Source organism: Haliotis cracherodii, unplaced genomic scaffold (genome assembly GCF_022045235.1).
Source record: "Haliotis cracherodii isolate W230 unplaced genomic scaffold, xgHalCrac1.p SCAF_1, whole genome shotgun sequence".
NCBI lineage: Eukaryota > Metazoa > Mollusca > Gastropoda > Lepetellida > Haliotidae > Haliotis > Haliotis cracherodii.
This window is the reverse complement of record NW_027266264.1, coordinates 59,408,263-59,424,060: the sequence shown is the minus strand read 5'-3', so window position 1 is coordinate 59,424,060 and position 15,798 is coordinate 59,408,263. Positions and strand designations below refer to the sequence as shown.

Sequence of the window (15,798 nt, the reverse complement as noted above, 5' to 3'; positions counted from 1 at the left end):
TGGCCGGAGCCCTGTGACTGAATAACACTGTCAACACTCAGCATCTCCACAAAATCCGACATCGCCATCTTCGCAACACTTACTGTCATCTATTTTCTCAACATGAACACACAAAATACCAAACACTGCCATCTTTGTCATCTGCACACAAAAACACCCTCATCTGTTATCGTCGCACAAACACACCAGGTTACCCGATCTCTCCACATACACCCTAGAACATTCAAGATATCAACACGACATTCGCTTCAAGGCTGTGCCTTTCCATATCCGATGAGAGGTCGTTGGGGAAACCGCACGTGATATGCCGTGAACAGCCAGCGCATGGAATCTCCAAGGGGCTCAGTCATCACACAGCCAGCCTTATCAGTAGCATCCTCCTCATCGACTGATCCACATACGGTAAGGATGACTTTCTCTCATAGACTCCATTGAAAGAAAATGTTCAACTTAAGATATTGTTTTAATACATTTATGTTAAAACATGGTTCTATAATGAAGATGAAGTCATTGGCAAACGCGTCGTCATTATAGCCTGCAATAAGGAATTCTCGCGTTTCAACCATTGAATCAAGAGTGACTGACGAAAAGGTCGAGGGCAATATCATCAGCCTGCCGTCATATCTCATAGGCAGCTTATAGGATCGTTATCAGTGTTAAACGTCACTGTGTTAAGCGAACAACGAATCCGTCTCACGTGAATGTGATAGCAGTAACATGGCCTATATATATATATATATATATATAATAGTTTTATCACTGAATAGGAAAAGATGTTTTAAAAGTTCAATAACGTTTAACACCACTGTGCATAGCATTATAGATTCACGAATAAGACGCAACATAAATGTCATCTTTAGCACAGATGAATATTACATGAATGCATATTTCACAGTTCATATGTGTACATTGCGCTACACATGCATCAGTGTGCGGTTTCATATGTTTCCCTGTGTATAAATACCTACATCTGCACACGGTCACTACATACGCGCGTTGGCACGTGAAACACATTATGTTTGATATGGTACCTGGTGTGTGAACCATGTGATGATGACAGCCGATAATTACTGTGCACTGTAATGGCTTCTCTACTCGATGTAACATGGTACAAAATAATCCTACCGGAGACGAATTCGTCTAATCTGCACATAATCACCATGCTCCGGTTGACAGTACCAGAACAGCTGTCATTCTCTAACATTTAATGAGGCCATCTGTTCTGGATTCTGCATAAAATGCTCTGTGTGTGTCAATGACAACAGATCTGGCTGTGGTAACACGTGTGTGGAATGGTATTTTCTATTGTTTGCAACATTGTCATCAACTCATCTATCTGTCTAGTTATTATCATAGATATAACCTATATGATTCTCTCTGGTCTCTGAAAAATATTTCGCCATGCATGTTTAACCTTTCAATAATAGCGGCATTAAAACCCTTTACACTGATCATCATGTTCTCTAAACGTTCCATGTATCGTGGTTGAGGACCAATCATTGTCTATGCTAACAGTTTCCTGAAACGTTCTATATGTTACAGTTTGGATTTTCACATCATTTTATCAATTTACAGAAACAGCATTTGCCATGTTCGTGCAATGCACTATTTATATATTGAACGAATCAATGGAAAGTCTCGTCACATTGGCTATGATTACGACGCGCGCACGACATCACTGTGACAGTGTGTTGCACAGATAGCCAAACACTAGAAAATACAACTAAATATGCTAGGAATATGTAACCGATGACGATGAAGCCAGTTACGATTGGCAGGACCACAACGCCTGTGTGTAGTGATCTTATACAGGTGATCTTATACAGGTGTCGATCATATATAAGCAGAACCCCGTGTATGTGGTCATGTCATTTAAAGGGGACCACCTCGCCTGTGAGTGGTGATGCTATAAAAGTAAGTAAGACCGCCTTCACGTGGTGATGCTGTATAAGCAGGACCACCTGTATGTGGTGCTCAGGCGAGGTAAAATGGTGGTTGACGTCGCGTTAAGGGATATTGTACTTATATGGGGACGTGCATGCACGCGTGTGTGGCTGCTTGTACTAGTCCGGACTAATGCCGATTTATAGTGCTAGCCCACTGAGACACTATACCGCAGATTAACATGAATACCCAACTCAGACACAGTATACCGACTCCAAGCCAACCAGTCAGAGCAACCACAAGTACCATCTTTTAACGTATTTTGTACGAGGCCGGGCATCGAACCACCGACCTTCCGCTTTGTATGTGTGATGCTAGTAAGACCGCCTGTATGTGGTGATGGTATATAAGTACGACCGCCTGTATGTGGTGATGGTATATAAGTAAGACCGCCTGTATGTGGTGATGGTATATAAGTAAGACCGCCTGTATGTGGTGATGGTATATAAATACGACCGCCTGTGTGTGGTGATGGTATATAAGTAAGACCGCCTGTATGTGGTGATGCTCTATAAGACCGCCTGTGTGTGGTGATGGTATATAAGTAAGACCGCCTGTATTTGGTGATGCTCTATAAGACCGCTTGTATGTGGTGATGGTATATAAGTACGACCGCCTGTATGTTGCGATGGTATATAAGTAAGACTTCATGTATGTGGTGATGATATATAAGTAAGACCGCCTGTATTTGGTGATGCTCTATAAGACCGCCTGTATGTGGTGATGGTATATAAGTAAGACCGCCTGTTTTTGGTGATGCTCTATAAGACCGCCTGTATGTGATGATGGTATATAAATACGACCGCCTGTGTGTTGTGATGGTATATAAGTAAGACCGCCTGTTTTTGGTGATGCTCTATAAGACCGCCTGTATGTGGTGATGGTATATAGGTATGACCGCCTGTATGTGGTGATGCTCTATAAGACCGCCTGTATGTGGTGATGGTATATAAATACGACCGCCTGTGTGTGGTGATGGTATATAAGTAAGACCGCCTGTTTTTGGTGATGCTCTATAAGACCGCCTGTATGTGGTGATGGTATATAAATACGACCGCCTGTGTGTGGTGATGGTATATAAGTAAGACCGCCTGTTTTTGGTGATGCTATATAAGACCGCCTGTATGTGGTGATGCTATGTAAGTAAGACCGCCTGTATGTGGTGATGCTCTATAAGTAAGACCGCCTGTATGTGGTGATGCTATATAAGACCGCCTGTATGTGGTGATGCTCTATAAGACCGCCTGTATGTGGTGATGCTCTATAAGACCGCCTGTATGTGATGATGGTATATCTCAGATGGTATATCTATCTCAAATGCAGTCCACGGGTGGCAAATGTCTAAATCAATGCAGACCTTGGTCGTTTACCACTTTCAAGGAGCACCAAAGAGCACGGTGCTGACAAACGAAGGATCATAATCGCTGAAAATCTGGGATTGGGAGAGTTGCAAGCACAAGCTCCTTAGTAGTATTGATTTGGCGTATTGTTACAGGCATAAAATTGTCAGTTCGGATAATTCAGACAAAGGTCTTGCGTGACGTGGCTGAGAGTGGGGATATCGAGCGTTGCCTGGCAACCTGATTCTAAGTCGGATCAATAACGACGTATTTGCTTTTACGATGAAACGGCTGGGTTTGGCAGCAGCAGGGTCTTGGACCCAACTCGGAGTAGTCACTCTGTCGTGGTATTAGATCAGCTGGCCATTGCTGGAAATACGTTCTCTATACAAACTTGCATACTGAATAAGAAAGAACGATATTTTAGTAATTCGTCCTAAAACTGCTGGACGCTTATAAATAACTAGCTCTTACAATTATGAATTGCCCTCGCCATACCACGTGCTCTTAACGTCTGAACACACGTTTACGGGCGCTTTGAGATATTTTTGTAATGGAAATTATTTCTTTTAACCTAGGCTTCCGGGTGATGCAAATTGTCAAGTTGTTTGAAACATAAACAGAGTCAGTGGTAAACATTTACTTCTCATGCAACCTATCCTTCGTGAACTTGTCATCACTTTTAGATCCTTCTGAAACGTGTCGTGAGGGTATATTAAAGATGTGTAAGGTGCTCCGTGTTTTAGGATACTGTCTGTGCTTTCTTCGAAACATACAACTCTATGATCTTCTTCAGTTGACAGGGCCGTGAAATAGCACCAACAGCCCTTGCTCGGATAACAGTGATAATAGTGACATCGGAGATAACAGGATAACAGTGACATCGGAGATAACAGGATAACAGTGACATCGCAGATAACGGGATAACAGCGACATCGCAGATAACGGGATAACAGCGACATCGGATATAACAGGATAACAGTGACATCAGTGCTCAGTCTCCCCAGCAGGTATGGTATACTCCCGGCTATGCTCGCATACAGATATACGTTTTCTTTTTCATTTATTATTTACATTTTCATATTTTTTAAATTTCATCAATCAACATACATAATTTACATTACTTATTAAACCTAGAATGCCAGCCTTTGGCGTGGTTGGTAGTCCTTGGTCATGTGTTGAAGTGATTCCACATGGGTTGGTCGTCACCCACCCCCTACTCCATCACAGTCTGCGAATGCGCTGATCTTCAGATTGTCTGTATTTGATTCTTTCAAAGTGCGAACCAAATGGTCGCAGACATCACACTGTCTCAACAGGGGTATATTCACCAGTAAGTATATTTCCCCAGTAGATATATTCCCCCAGTAGGTATATTCCCCAGTAGGTATATTCCACCAGTAGGTATATTCCACCAGTAGGTATATTCCCCAGTAGGTATATTCCCCACAGCAGATATATTCTCCAGTAGGTATTTCACCCTGTAGGTATATTTCCCCAGTAGGTATATCCCCAAGTAGGTTTTTCACCCAGTGGGTATATTTTCCCGTGAGTATATCCTCCAGTAGGTATATTCCAAAATAGATATATTCAAGCAGGTTTATTTCTCACTCTGCCCCCAATTGGTGGTAAATAACATTTCCCCCTTCAAGAGATATATTCCTCAGTGGGTATATTTTCCCGTGAGTATACCCTCCAGTAGGTATATTCACAATTAGGTATATTCCCCAGTAGGTAAATTCCCCATGTAGGTATAATCCCCACATCAGATATATCCTTCAGTAGGTATATCTCCCAGTAGGTATATCTCCCAGTAGGTATATTTCCCCAGTAGGTATATTTCCCCAGTAGGTATATTACCTTCATTTCAAGCCTGATATACATCCCTACTTTCCCAGCAGGTATATTTCTCACTCTGCCCCCAATTGGTGGTAAATTACATTTCCCCCTTCAAGAGATATATTCCTCTGCCTTCCACCAGCCTTTAAATTTATATTTCTCCATCCCCTTCATATACAAATGTAATCTCTCTATCTCAAGCAGGATAAACATCCCTCCTTTCAGGGTGGGTATTACTCTCCCTCTACCCCAGCAGGTATGTGATTTTGGTCGCGGGTACAATTACGATTTTATTATCTTGCTGTATTGTGATTTAAGAGGAATCTGGCGCTACAAAGTCCAAGAGACGTGTTACCAAGCTACACGACTGCACGTTGGTGTCATGTTCAAGTGCTGGCGTGATCACTACGTTTGGAGCCCTACCCTAAATCACAGCTGTGTGACTCAACCCCTCAACTTAATCCTCTGATCTCATAGCCTTAGCATTAAAGTGACACCCGATACCAGATCTTGAAACGTCAAGTTAGCCTCTAACCATGGATAAATATGTATTCTAAAATCGTTAATCTACCAATCAGTATGTACACACATACTACGTAAACAAACGAAACGTATTTTTTTCATTTGCTAGTTTCGACTGGTACAAGAGCGATCATATTTCCCAATTTGCAGTCCAATAACACGAGGTGCGTGTTGCTAGCTGAATCCTTATCACATTGCAGGGTGTCGCCTTTAAAACGACTGTTTGGTTACACTAGTAGTTGCTCGCTGGGTGTTCAGATTAGGGGTGTCACGATACATCGAAATATCGATATATTGCTACTGGTAACCACTTAAAGGCAATAAATCGATTGTTAAATCAATTTTCGATCACTAGTATCGATTTCAGTATGGAATATCGATAGTTTCAATTGTATTTACCATATCAACAAAATACACGCGATGCTGTTCAAATTTGCGTTTCTTTTGATCATGAGTGGTAGTAATTTACACATGGTAATGTGGAAGTTTCTTTTTTTTAAATTATTAGATTAAAGAAACAACAAATCAGTCATATCTCAAACTTTACTTTTTCTTTGTTGTTATGGTTATCACATTCAAAAGAAACTTCAGTTCCAAGGTTTGATACAACACTAAAATCCATCTAAAATAATAAACTGAAAACTATCGATATTTATCGCAATAGTTTCTTTCAATATCAATAGTTATCGCAATAGTGATTTCCAAACCAATAGTCACCCCTAGTTCTGATGTACAGGTCCGTCAATAGTGTATTTGTCCTTATTCATGTTAAAAAATCTATGTTATTAAACACTCTTTGAGATTTTATTCTACACTCAGCTATAGGATAGTATGCTTCAATCGTTTAAAACGTTCTACTTTGATGAGAAGCACAGAACATAATTTGAAAATTCACTGCAAAAATACGTCTCGATGTTTAGTATTTTCTCAGGACAAATTATCAGCAATAATGTTGATCTCCTGCTTGATGTTTTGTCCCAAAAACTGAAATATTTGACATCTGGGGCCCGTGTTTAGGACTGATCTAGAATCTGTTATAGGTACCGTGTGTTAAACAACCATTGTTTCTGTAATATTGTAAATAGATTGAAATGCATAATATTTGGTGCACGACATGCATCCAAGTCAAGAATACTTTAAAGTCTTACTTACAACACACATCATGATTTACTTTCTGTTTTTCAGGGTATCAGATATAGAATACTGAAACCTGATGAAATGGAATGCAACATGAGAGCCGTATGACCTTCAGTGCAACACGATATTGAAAACAGTGATTAAAGTATGCCGTCCAAAAAGGGCATGTTAGTGTGTGTGACCTTCACCTTCTGTTGTAGTACATACTTCCTCTACGCCTACATGACACGTGACATGCTAACGAACTGCATTGCCAGGGGAGGTCATTCAGGGAGTTACGGTTATGTACCACGGGGGCACCCCGACAGCAAGGATTTAAATATCCGGCGAGCGAAGGCGCTATTTTTTGAAAGGATATCAGAAGAAGAAAAGGATAAGTTTAGGGATCTAATGAAAATCTTTAGCGAAAAGGTGTCGAAAAATGTTACATATTTCATGTACGCGGGGGCGCTACTTGGATCCTACTCTCACCATGGACTGATTCCTTGGGACGACGACATGGACATCATCGTCAGCAACAATGACAGGCCGGCACTGCTGAAATCACTGCAGTCTCTCCCACCAGAATACGAGCATTACACTGGGTGGAACACCACGTGGAAGTTCTATCATAAAAACTCCCCCAAAGCCGCCAAAAAACCATGGAACTGGCCCTTCGTGGACATATTCTTCTATGTGGAATATCCCACATATATTCAAGATGCCAGAGAAGCCAAAAAGAAATTTAACAAAAGTGTTGTATTTCCACTGACCACAAGGCCTTTCATGGGTATGATGCTCCCAGCTCCAAGGAAGACGCGAGATTTCTTAAAAACAACCTATGACATCGACATGTGTGTTTCAAACTCGTATGACCACAGAATGGAAACAGATGTACCTTCTTATTGTAGAGCAAGGGTCCCCTGTTATCTTCTCCAAGACAGATTTCCATTTGTAGTAAGAAAAAATTCGGAAAACAAATCTCTTGAAACATTGGAAGACAGATACCATAATATATATAATAAGGACGTTTATGCACAAGAAAGTGCGTGAACCATAGTTGCTGGTGCTTTATGAAGGCTCTGTAGTATGCGTTCACTCACTCGTATATATTATGGTTGTGTCGGGTTTTATGCTTCATGAGATATACCAGTCTTATTCACACCTCATTTCTAAGGAAAAGTGCATATTATATGAACCTGCTCGCCTTATGAGCAGGGGATTTGTACGAGAACATTTGTTATTGTTGTAGTCTGTTTTTGCTGTTTGTGTTGACTTTGAAGAGTTTCAGCATAGAGCACAGTGTAATTACTGTATTCAAATACTTGTTCGCACAAACCGATTCCCATTAATCTTATAAGAACGAATAATTTTAGGTGTCACCATTATTTCAGTCTAAAGGATCCTGTAGTGTATTGTGGAAAATAGATGATGGGTTTTCATACTTTACTGATTTTGGGAAAACTATTCAGCCGCGTCAGATGTTGGCTACTATATGTATACACACAACTTGTATTTATTCAGTAATCTGATTTAAGAGTATACATGATTTTTTATGTGCCAGTATTCACAAGAGCAACGAAATGCGATGTCATAACGGTCTTTTTCCTCGTTATATTTCGTTTATACATGTGCTTATTACAGCCGTCTCGTTGTTTTCCAGTCAATATCATTGTACCAGCATGGAGACTGTGATATTTCTTACTGGATCAATCAGATCAGTTGCCTTCTTTGCCATGTACAATCAGCTGCACAAAGTCCGTCTACCATCAGAACGTGATGTCACCTTTGTAAAATGTGTTCCATGGAGAGTGTCTTTCAGCATCATGTCTGGTTTCCCCAGTTATTCCATGCATGATGTAAGCCCTTGATGTACCCAGACCGAGCGTCGATACGCCGCAACAATAAGTCGTAATATGTAAAGGACTCGATCACTGAGTATGCTGTTAATGGCGTATTCTTCGTCAAGTCCCGAAAACAACTTGGGACTCTCGTTGTATATGGGAGATAAATCCCGATAACAACCTAGGTGTGCCGTTGTATATGGGAGATAAATCCCGATAACAACCTATGTGTATCGTTGTATGTGTGGGTTAAATCCCGATAACAACTTAGGTGTATCTTTGTACGTGGGGGATAAATCCCGATAACTTAGGTGTATCGTTGTATATGGGAGATAAGTCCCGATAAAAACCTAGGTGTACCGTTGTATATGGGAGATAAATCCCGATAACAACTTAGGTGTACCGTTGTATATGGGAGATAAATCCCGATAAAAACCTAGGTGTACCGTTGTATATGGGAGATAAATCCCGATAACAACCTAGGTGTCTCGTATGTGGGAGATAAATCCCGATAACAACTTAGGTGTACCGTTGTATATGGGAGATAAATCCCGATAACAACTTAGGTGTACCGTTGTATATGGGAGATAAATCCCGATAAAAACCTAGGTGTACCGTTGTATATGGGAGATAAATCCCGATAACAACCTAGGTGTCTCGTATGTGGGAGATAAATCAACAAAGTTGTGTAACCTACCTTGCAGTATCAGTTCATTACCGAGTTCAACAAAGGTGGACATCTGCAGTGAATACAGAGAGGAACACCAACATTACTACTGACCTTCCCCAAGTTCTGTTATGACTCATCAGTAGTCATTCTTATGTACAAAACATTGACTGTATACCCAGTATCGTCTTTAACTAGGGAGCAGTTAAATATTTATGAGTTGTTAATAAAGAAATTGTGGGAGAAACATTACATTTATTTCATTCACATCCAGCCTAAAACTGTATAAACGCCACTTTGTGGCCATTGATGAAACATATGGACATGCATTCAACACAAGTTCAACTGACCCGTGAAGATTCCGGGGTAGAATAGGTCTTCAGCAACCCATTCTTGCCGTAAAAGGCGACTGACTATGCTTGTCGTAAAAGGCGACTTACGGGATCAATCAGGCTCGCTGACTTGGTTGATACATGTCATCGATCCCAATTGCTTCGATCGATGCTCATGATGTTAATCACTGGATTGTCTGGTCCAGACTCGATTATTTACAGACCGCCGTCATATAGCTGGAATATTGCTGAGTGCGGCGTTAAACAACAAACCAACCAACTACTGTTTCCTGGATGTTGCGCGGATATGATGTTACCCTTTGCCTTCACACACACGCCCTTCCATCAGTTTGGTGCAATAAAAACCGACTCTCGTCAGTTCAATGACGACTACCCCATGACTTCAAGTTCCAGTATCTCGAGCCTGACACCAGGCTAAACGGGTCCACATATGTTGGGATGAGAGCAGTGGATGTCTTATTGGTCTTCTGGCCCTTACTTTAGGCGACTCCTGGGCCCACTTGCACAAAGCGATCTTAGCGCTTAGATAATTGTAGCTCCCATACTTTAACATAGGCTTACGATAGTCTTAGCGCTAAGATCGCTTTGTGCACGTGGGCCCTGCTGGTGATAAGGGACACTCAGTCGACTGATTACAGTTGCTGAAGACCCGGATATTCACGGGTATGTGATTGTTGTGAAAAACAAATATATGAACAAATAATAAAAAAAACTACAACATCACTCATTTAGACATCCTTCGCGTTACATGAACATTGAGTGAGTTGAGTTTCACGCCTCTTTTAACAGTATTCCAGTTATATCACGGCGTGTCAGCTTAATGTGTGAGGAAAGCCCGAAGTGATACAGGTCTCTGACGTTTACCACTTCGACGAAACCCACGAGCACGGATATTGTGCTTACAAACCTATAAACATAATCGGGGAGAACCGGGATTCGAACCCATAATCATAGGTTTCTGGCGTGCCAAGGTTTCTGCACAGCGAATCGCGGCGCCTTAGACGACTGACCCACCCGTGCCCCCATACATGAACGGCGTACATATGATGAGTGGAGTAGTCCATTGGACTCATATTATTTGACAGTGACACGTTTGATTGCTTTTGCCGAGTCTGTCGAGTCGCTGTCACGCAAACAACGTGTCCTTGACGTCACAGTTCAGACGCTCATCTGACCCTTGACTTTGTGGATGACAAGAATTAGTGGATTAGTTCTGTGATGACTGCTGCGGTGAACTCACTTCACATTGACTGTAACATATCGACGCCTTGGTTATATTTATAATGTATCTACATGAATAAACAAATACAAACAATTTGACGGCGATCTTCATATTCCGATTCAATTAGCGCTGAATAGGTTATGCATTTTTGGCATTGCGATTTGTGTGATGGTATTGTATCTACATATGTCTGTTTTAAATGCAGGATATGTAAAAAGATTTTTTCTTTTACATTTTTTTCATCATTCTCACAATTAAAAGAACCACATGTTGACCAGAATTTGTAAAATCAATTAATTAGATTGCAGTAGTCTGACAGTTGAATATTTTGGAAAGTTTGCAGTCTTTGCTGTTTATATTCGTAAATGTTTTTCAAATATAACTGGGGGCACGGGTGGCCCAGTCGTCTAAGGCACCGCGATTCGTTGTGCAGAGTTGTGTCCCTTGGGCACGACAGAAAACTATGATTGTGGGTTCGAATCCCGGTTCGCCAGGATTATGTTTCTAGGTTTGTCAGCACCATACCCGTGCTCGTGGGTTTCACCGAAGTGGTAAACGTCTGAGACCTGCATCACTTCGGGCTTTCCTCCCACATTAAATGACACGCCGTGATATAACTGGAATACTGTTTAAAGCGGCGTTAAACCCAACTCACTCACTCACTCACTACAAATATAACTATTTTATTTAAAGGGTCATTATTCCTTTCCGGGAAGCCAAGAAGTATATGCTCCTTGTTGAAAACGGTTTTCAATTCCGGCTTCTCAAGAAGCCAACTTTACAGTAGAACATGGATATAATGAACTACACGAGACCGGAGACATCAGTTCGCTATATACGCTGTTCGTTGTATACGTTTCCATTTATCGGCGGGGATATTTGTCATGGGATGAGCAGTTCGTGTCCCCATTTTCCTGGGGTCCTAAGCTAGTAGTTTATCAATCGCCTGTAGGTTGTAAATACATGCCGACGGGGATTATAGAAAAATATAAAGCCCTGAACAAGGATATATATGACAATATTCAAATAGTTAATTTCATACCATATCGTCTTGTGTCGCCATAGACGTCTTCAAATCATACGACGCGGTCGCGTACCCTGCTGGCGGCTCATGTTTTCCGACAAACCTTGAAATCATTCACAGGTGAAAACTAACAAATAGTTCCGTCAATTCCAAGTGTACATTAATTGAGTTGTTATTTCAAGAATATAAAATTGAGAACTAACTGTCCATTCCTAAAAAAACGTGCAAAAAAGGTTTCAACTAGAGGATGGCGTCACAGATGTGTTTTAAAAAACCTGTCAACAACTGACAGTAAAGTAACTAGAGTGTCACAGATTTGTATTTAAAAGACTTCTTGTTGGATTGGGAATGATGCATTGCTGTATCTCACCGGAAAGTGTTAAAATGAATCAGCTCGTATGTCACCAATTGTACCAGAATAATGAACACAAAAGATAGTCTGCTTCCTTGATTAGTATTTAATGAAATAGTACCCGACATTTGCCAAAAAGAATATTGCCAGTGAAGATGAGAGTATATATGAATATGAATGGAAGAACTTATATTAAATTCTGATTTACAAATGGAGTAATAATATACGGTTTTGTTGTTGGATGAAGTTGGGTTTACAGGTTCTACTACACCAAATCAGAACCAGTTTGGACAGCGCGGTTTTCGTAGGGAGATATCTGCAGGCTGTGATTGGAGGATATTCTGTAAGATTTTTATGTCTTTCAAATGTACATCCATCCAATTATTAAAACTGACCATGTTTTTCTGTAGTTAGTACTGTCTTTTTCAACATGATGACTGATGCTGAATGTGACCACAGCTATTTTAAAGTAGGTGACATTTGGTGCGAAACTGGGGGTGGTGTGTTTAGCTTCCTGTACTCCTGAAAAGGAGCAGGCTAAGCTAGTCATATTTTATTTTTTTTATTGCTGCTCTAAGGTCGAACTGTGCACACACGTACAGGTAATAGCTGTTGAATGCTTAGTTGTTCTAAAAAAAAATATAACGTTACTATAGAAGTCTATGGGAAAACATTTGGTTGTGTGTAACCTGTACGTGACACTAAACTGGAGATTTTTCAGCTGCTTCATTCAGTTTACAGAAGGGACATAACTCTGTTTCGTACAACTCTCTTTGTTCGAAAATAATTTACTTTCAGCATGGAAAACTAGTGTTGTTTTTGTCAAGACTCGACCTTAAGGAAGAGTAATAAAGTAATAAAACAGGTAATAACAAAGTAATTACCGAATACAGGTGCTCACAACATCACAAAACATGTTAAGAAAATAAAGGTTTCAGTAGAAATAAATGTTTTATCAACATTCATCTGTCTCTGTAAATATCTGTGTATCACTTCTAGCTAGCTATGTGGATGGAAATCTCAGATAAGTCAGTCTCTGTGACCCTGACTGATAGGCTGGCCAGGATGCCTGAATGCTAAAGCCGGTCCTATAGAAGCGCTCGTAAAATCTCCAACATCACCATCATCGTCATCAACCTGTTTGAACACTGGACAGTTGTTTTCATGGCCTAATTAGTAATATGTTTCTGACAATTATGCTTATTCTAAAATATTATCAATCACTTCATAAGGCTTTATTTACAACTACAATACTCATTGTGAGAAATAGATCCCCCTCCCATCATTTTGGAAGACGTCTCATGACAATGTTCTTATGGGACGAGATTGCTGTTGTTAAACTTGACAGATAATATTGTAAATCATGCACCAGTGCAACATATTACTAAAAAGTGCAACCTAATATTGATGGGTACTTGGTGCATGTAACAAGCATTCAAATTCGAGTCTGTTTTGTTTGTTTTGTTTATTTGTTGTTTAACGGATCAGCTATATGATTGCGGTCTATAACTGTTCGAGTATGGACCAGAGAGACAATACAGTGATTGACATCATGATCATCTATCTACACAACTGGGATACGATGACATACATCAACCAAGTCACCGAGCCTGACCACACGATCCCTCTTACGACAATCATGGGTTGCTGAAGACCAATTCTAACCCGAAATCTTCACAGGACCAAAAGATTGGTGTTTGACTATCCCTTCCTTACTTGTCTACACAACACCGATCTCTGAACACACTCAATAGCTTTAAGTTTAATGCATCATACTACATCACTAATACCTGTGTGATGGGCAATTTGTCATGCTTTCTTGGACTTGATGTCATAACACTGTGAGTATTACAATATAAAAACAGACTTGGGAGAGTCGGGTACACAAAATGTCCTTATGGCGCAAACAATATAAAAGCAGGCTTGGAGAAGTGGAGTACACAAAATGTCCTTACAGCGCAAACAATACAAAAGCAGGCTTGGAGAAGTGGAGTACACAAAATGTCCTTACAGCGCAAACAATATAAAAGCAGGCTTGGGAGAGTGGAGTACACAACATATCCTTATTGCCAGACCAATATAAAAGCAGGCTCTGGAGAGTGGAGTACACAATCACGTCTAGTAGACAACACTGTAGAGCACCCTAAGCAAACTTACATGCTGCCCCCATTTAATTTTTCATACAATTGGTTACACTACAAATCTTAGATAAATAACACAAACTAAGCACTGCTGGGTATCACTGCTCACACGGCGACTTAGAGACGGGGCGGTACGCATTCTGAAAAGAATCGGCAGAGTAAGGACCACACGTAGTTTATTTAATATGACAGACAAGGGCGGCCTGGGATTCATTCTGAAAAGAATTGTCCTAATTGAATACGACTGTTAAAATATTTTTGAAATTCTGCCACAAAAGATACATTGTTGCAAACGCAAGCTGAAAAAATATCTCGTTTCCATGCACAATCCCGGGCACCCCTAGAAAATCCAATGGCCAGTTCCTAAGCTCACTTGACTTTCAGTCAGCTAAAATGAGGATTGGACCGTCACAGTTGGTAACACTTGTGTTTGCGCATGCTGTCAGCTACTAGGTTGTCTTCTGTGTACAAGCTGCCATCATACAGATAGGGGCGGTTGGGTAGCCCAGTGGTTAAAACGTTCGCTCGTCACGCCGAAGACCTGAGTTCGATTCCTGACATGGGTACAATGTGTGAAGCCCATTTCTGGTGTCCCCCGCCGTGATATTGCTGGAATATTGCTAAAAGCGGCGTAAAACCATACTCACTCACTCACTCACTCACTCATACAGATAGAATGTAACTGCCTATACATATTCTTCCAGTGCGTTTGTGAAGCGTCTGTTTGCTGTTTTAATAAGAGATTGGTGAATAAATAATTACCCTGTTCCTGTTGGGTCGTCTTCTGGACGTGAAGTTCCAAAACAAAAGGACCTGGTTACAATTCTTCTGATGCCGAGTTCTGTATTTGGAAATAAAAAATAAGACTTCAGCCGGGAGCACCCCAGCAAATGAGCACTCCAGGAGGTTTGGGTTGGCAAATGTCTCAAGGTAAGTCTTAACCCTAAATACGGTTTTTATTTCCGCTGGCTACAGTTATATTGTGTAATTAGGTAACGTATAAGATAAGAATTAAGAAGATTTAGTTAATTCATATATCTAGAAATAGTTAGATAAGTAAATGGATTGTCTTGTTTTAGCGAAAAAAGTATGATCCTAAAGCCGAAAGGAATTACATAGCGGGGTAATGCCCGTATAGTGCAAACGACATAAAAGCAGACTTGGGAAAGTGGAGTAGACAACCAGGTCCAGTAGATAACACTCTGTAGAGCACCAGAAACATACTGACATGTTGTCCATATTTAATTGTGCATACAATGCTCAAGCACTGTTGAGTATTACTGCCCACACGGCCACATATTTATCATATAATGGATTGTTTTCACAGTAGGATAAAGGATAAAGCCCACGGATAAAAACGATATCCATTGGTGCCATAAGCGGTAAGAGATGCAAATATCATAGGTCTAGTAGGGACTACTTTCAGTGATTGCA

General features: G+C 40.6%; 1 protein-coding gene across 2 annotated transcripts; it reads left to right on the top strand.

Annotated features, from left to right (window-relative positions):
* The first annotated feature begins 293 nt into the window (after nucleotides 1-293).
* On the top strand, nucleotides 294-8,115 carry LOC139466262 (uncharacterized). Of its 2 annotated transcripts, none has more exons than XM_071248158.1 (3): nucleotides 294-402; nucleotides 4,081-4,294; nucleotides 6,831-8,115. In XM_071248158.1, exon 3 carries the CDS (start codon nucleotides 6,930-6,932, stop codon nucleotides 7,812-7,814), a length of 885 nt encoding a protein of 294 aa, XP_071104259.1. In that variant the 5' UTR covers nucleotides 294-402; nucleotides 4,081-4,294; nucleotides 6,831-6,929; the 3' UTR covers nucleotides 7,815-8,115. The 2 variants fall into 2 exon arrangements, with proteins under 2 accessions (XP_071104259.1, XP_071104260.1); XM_071248159.1 differs by lacking the exon at nucleotides 294-402 and adding an exon at nucleotides 3,829-3,915.
* The last annotated feature ends 7,683 nt before the right edge of the window (nucleotides 8,116-15,798 follow it).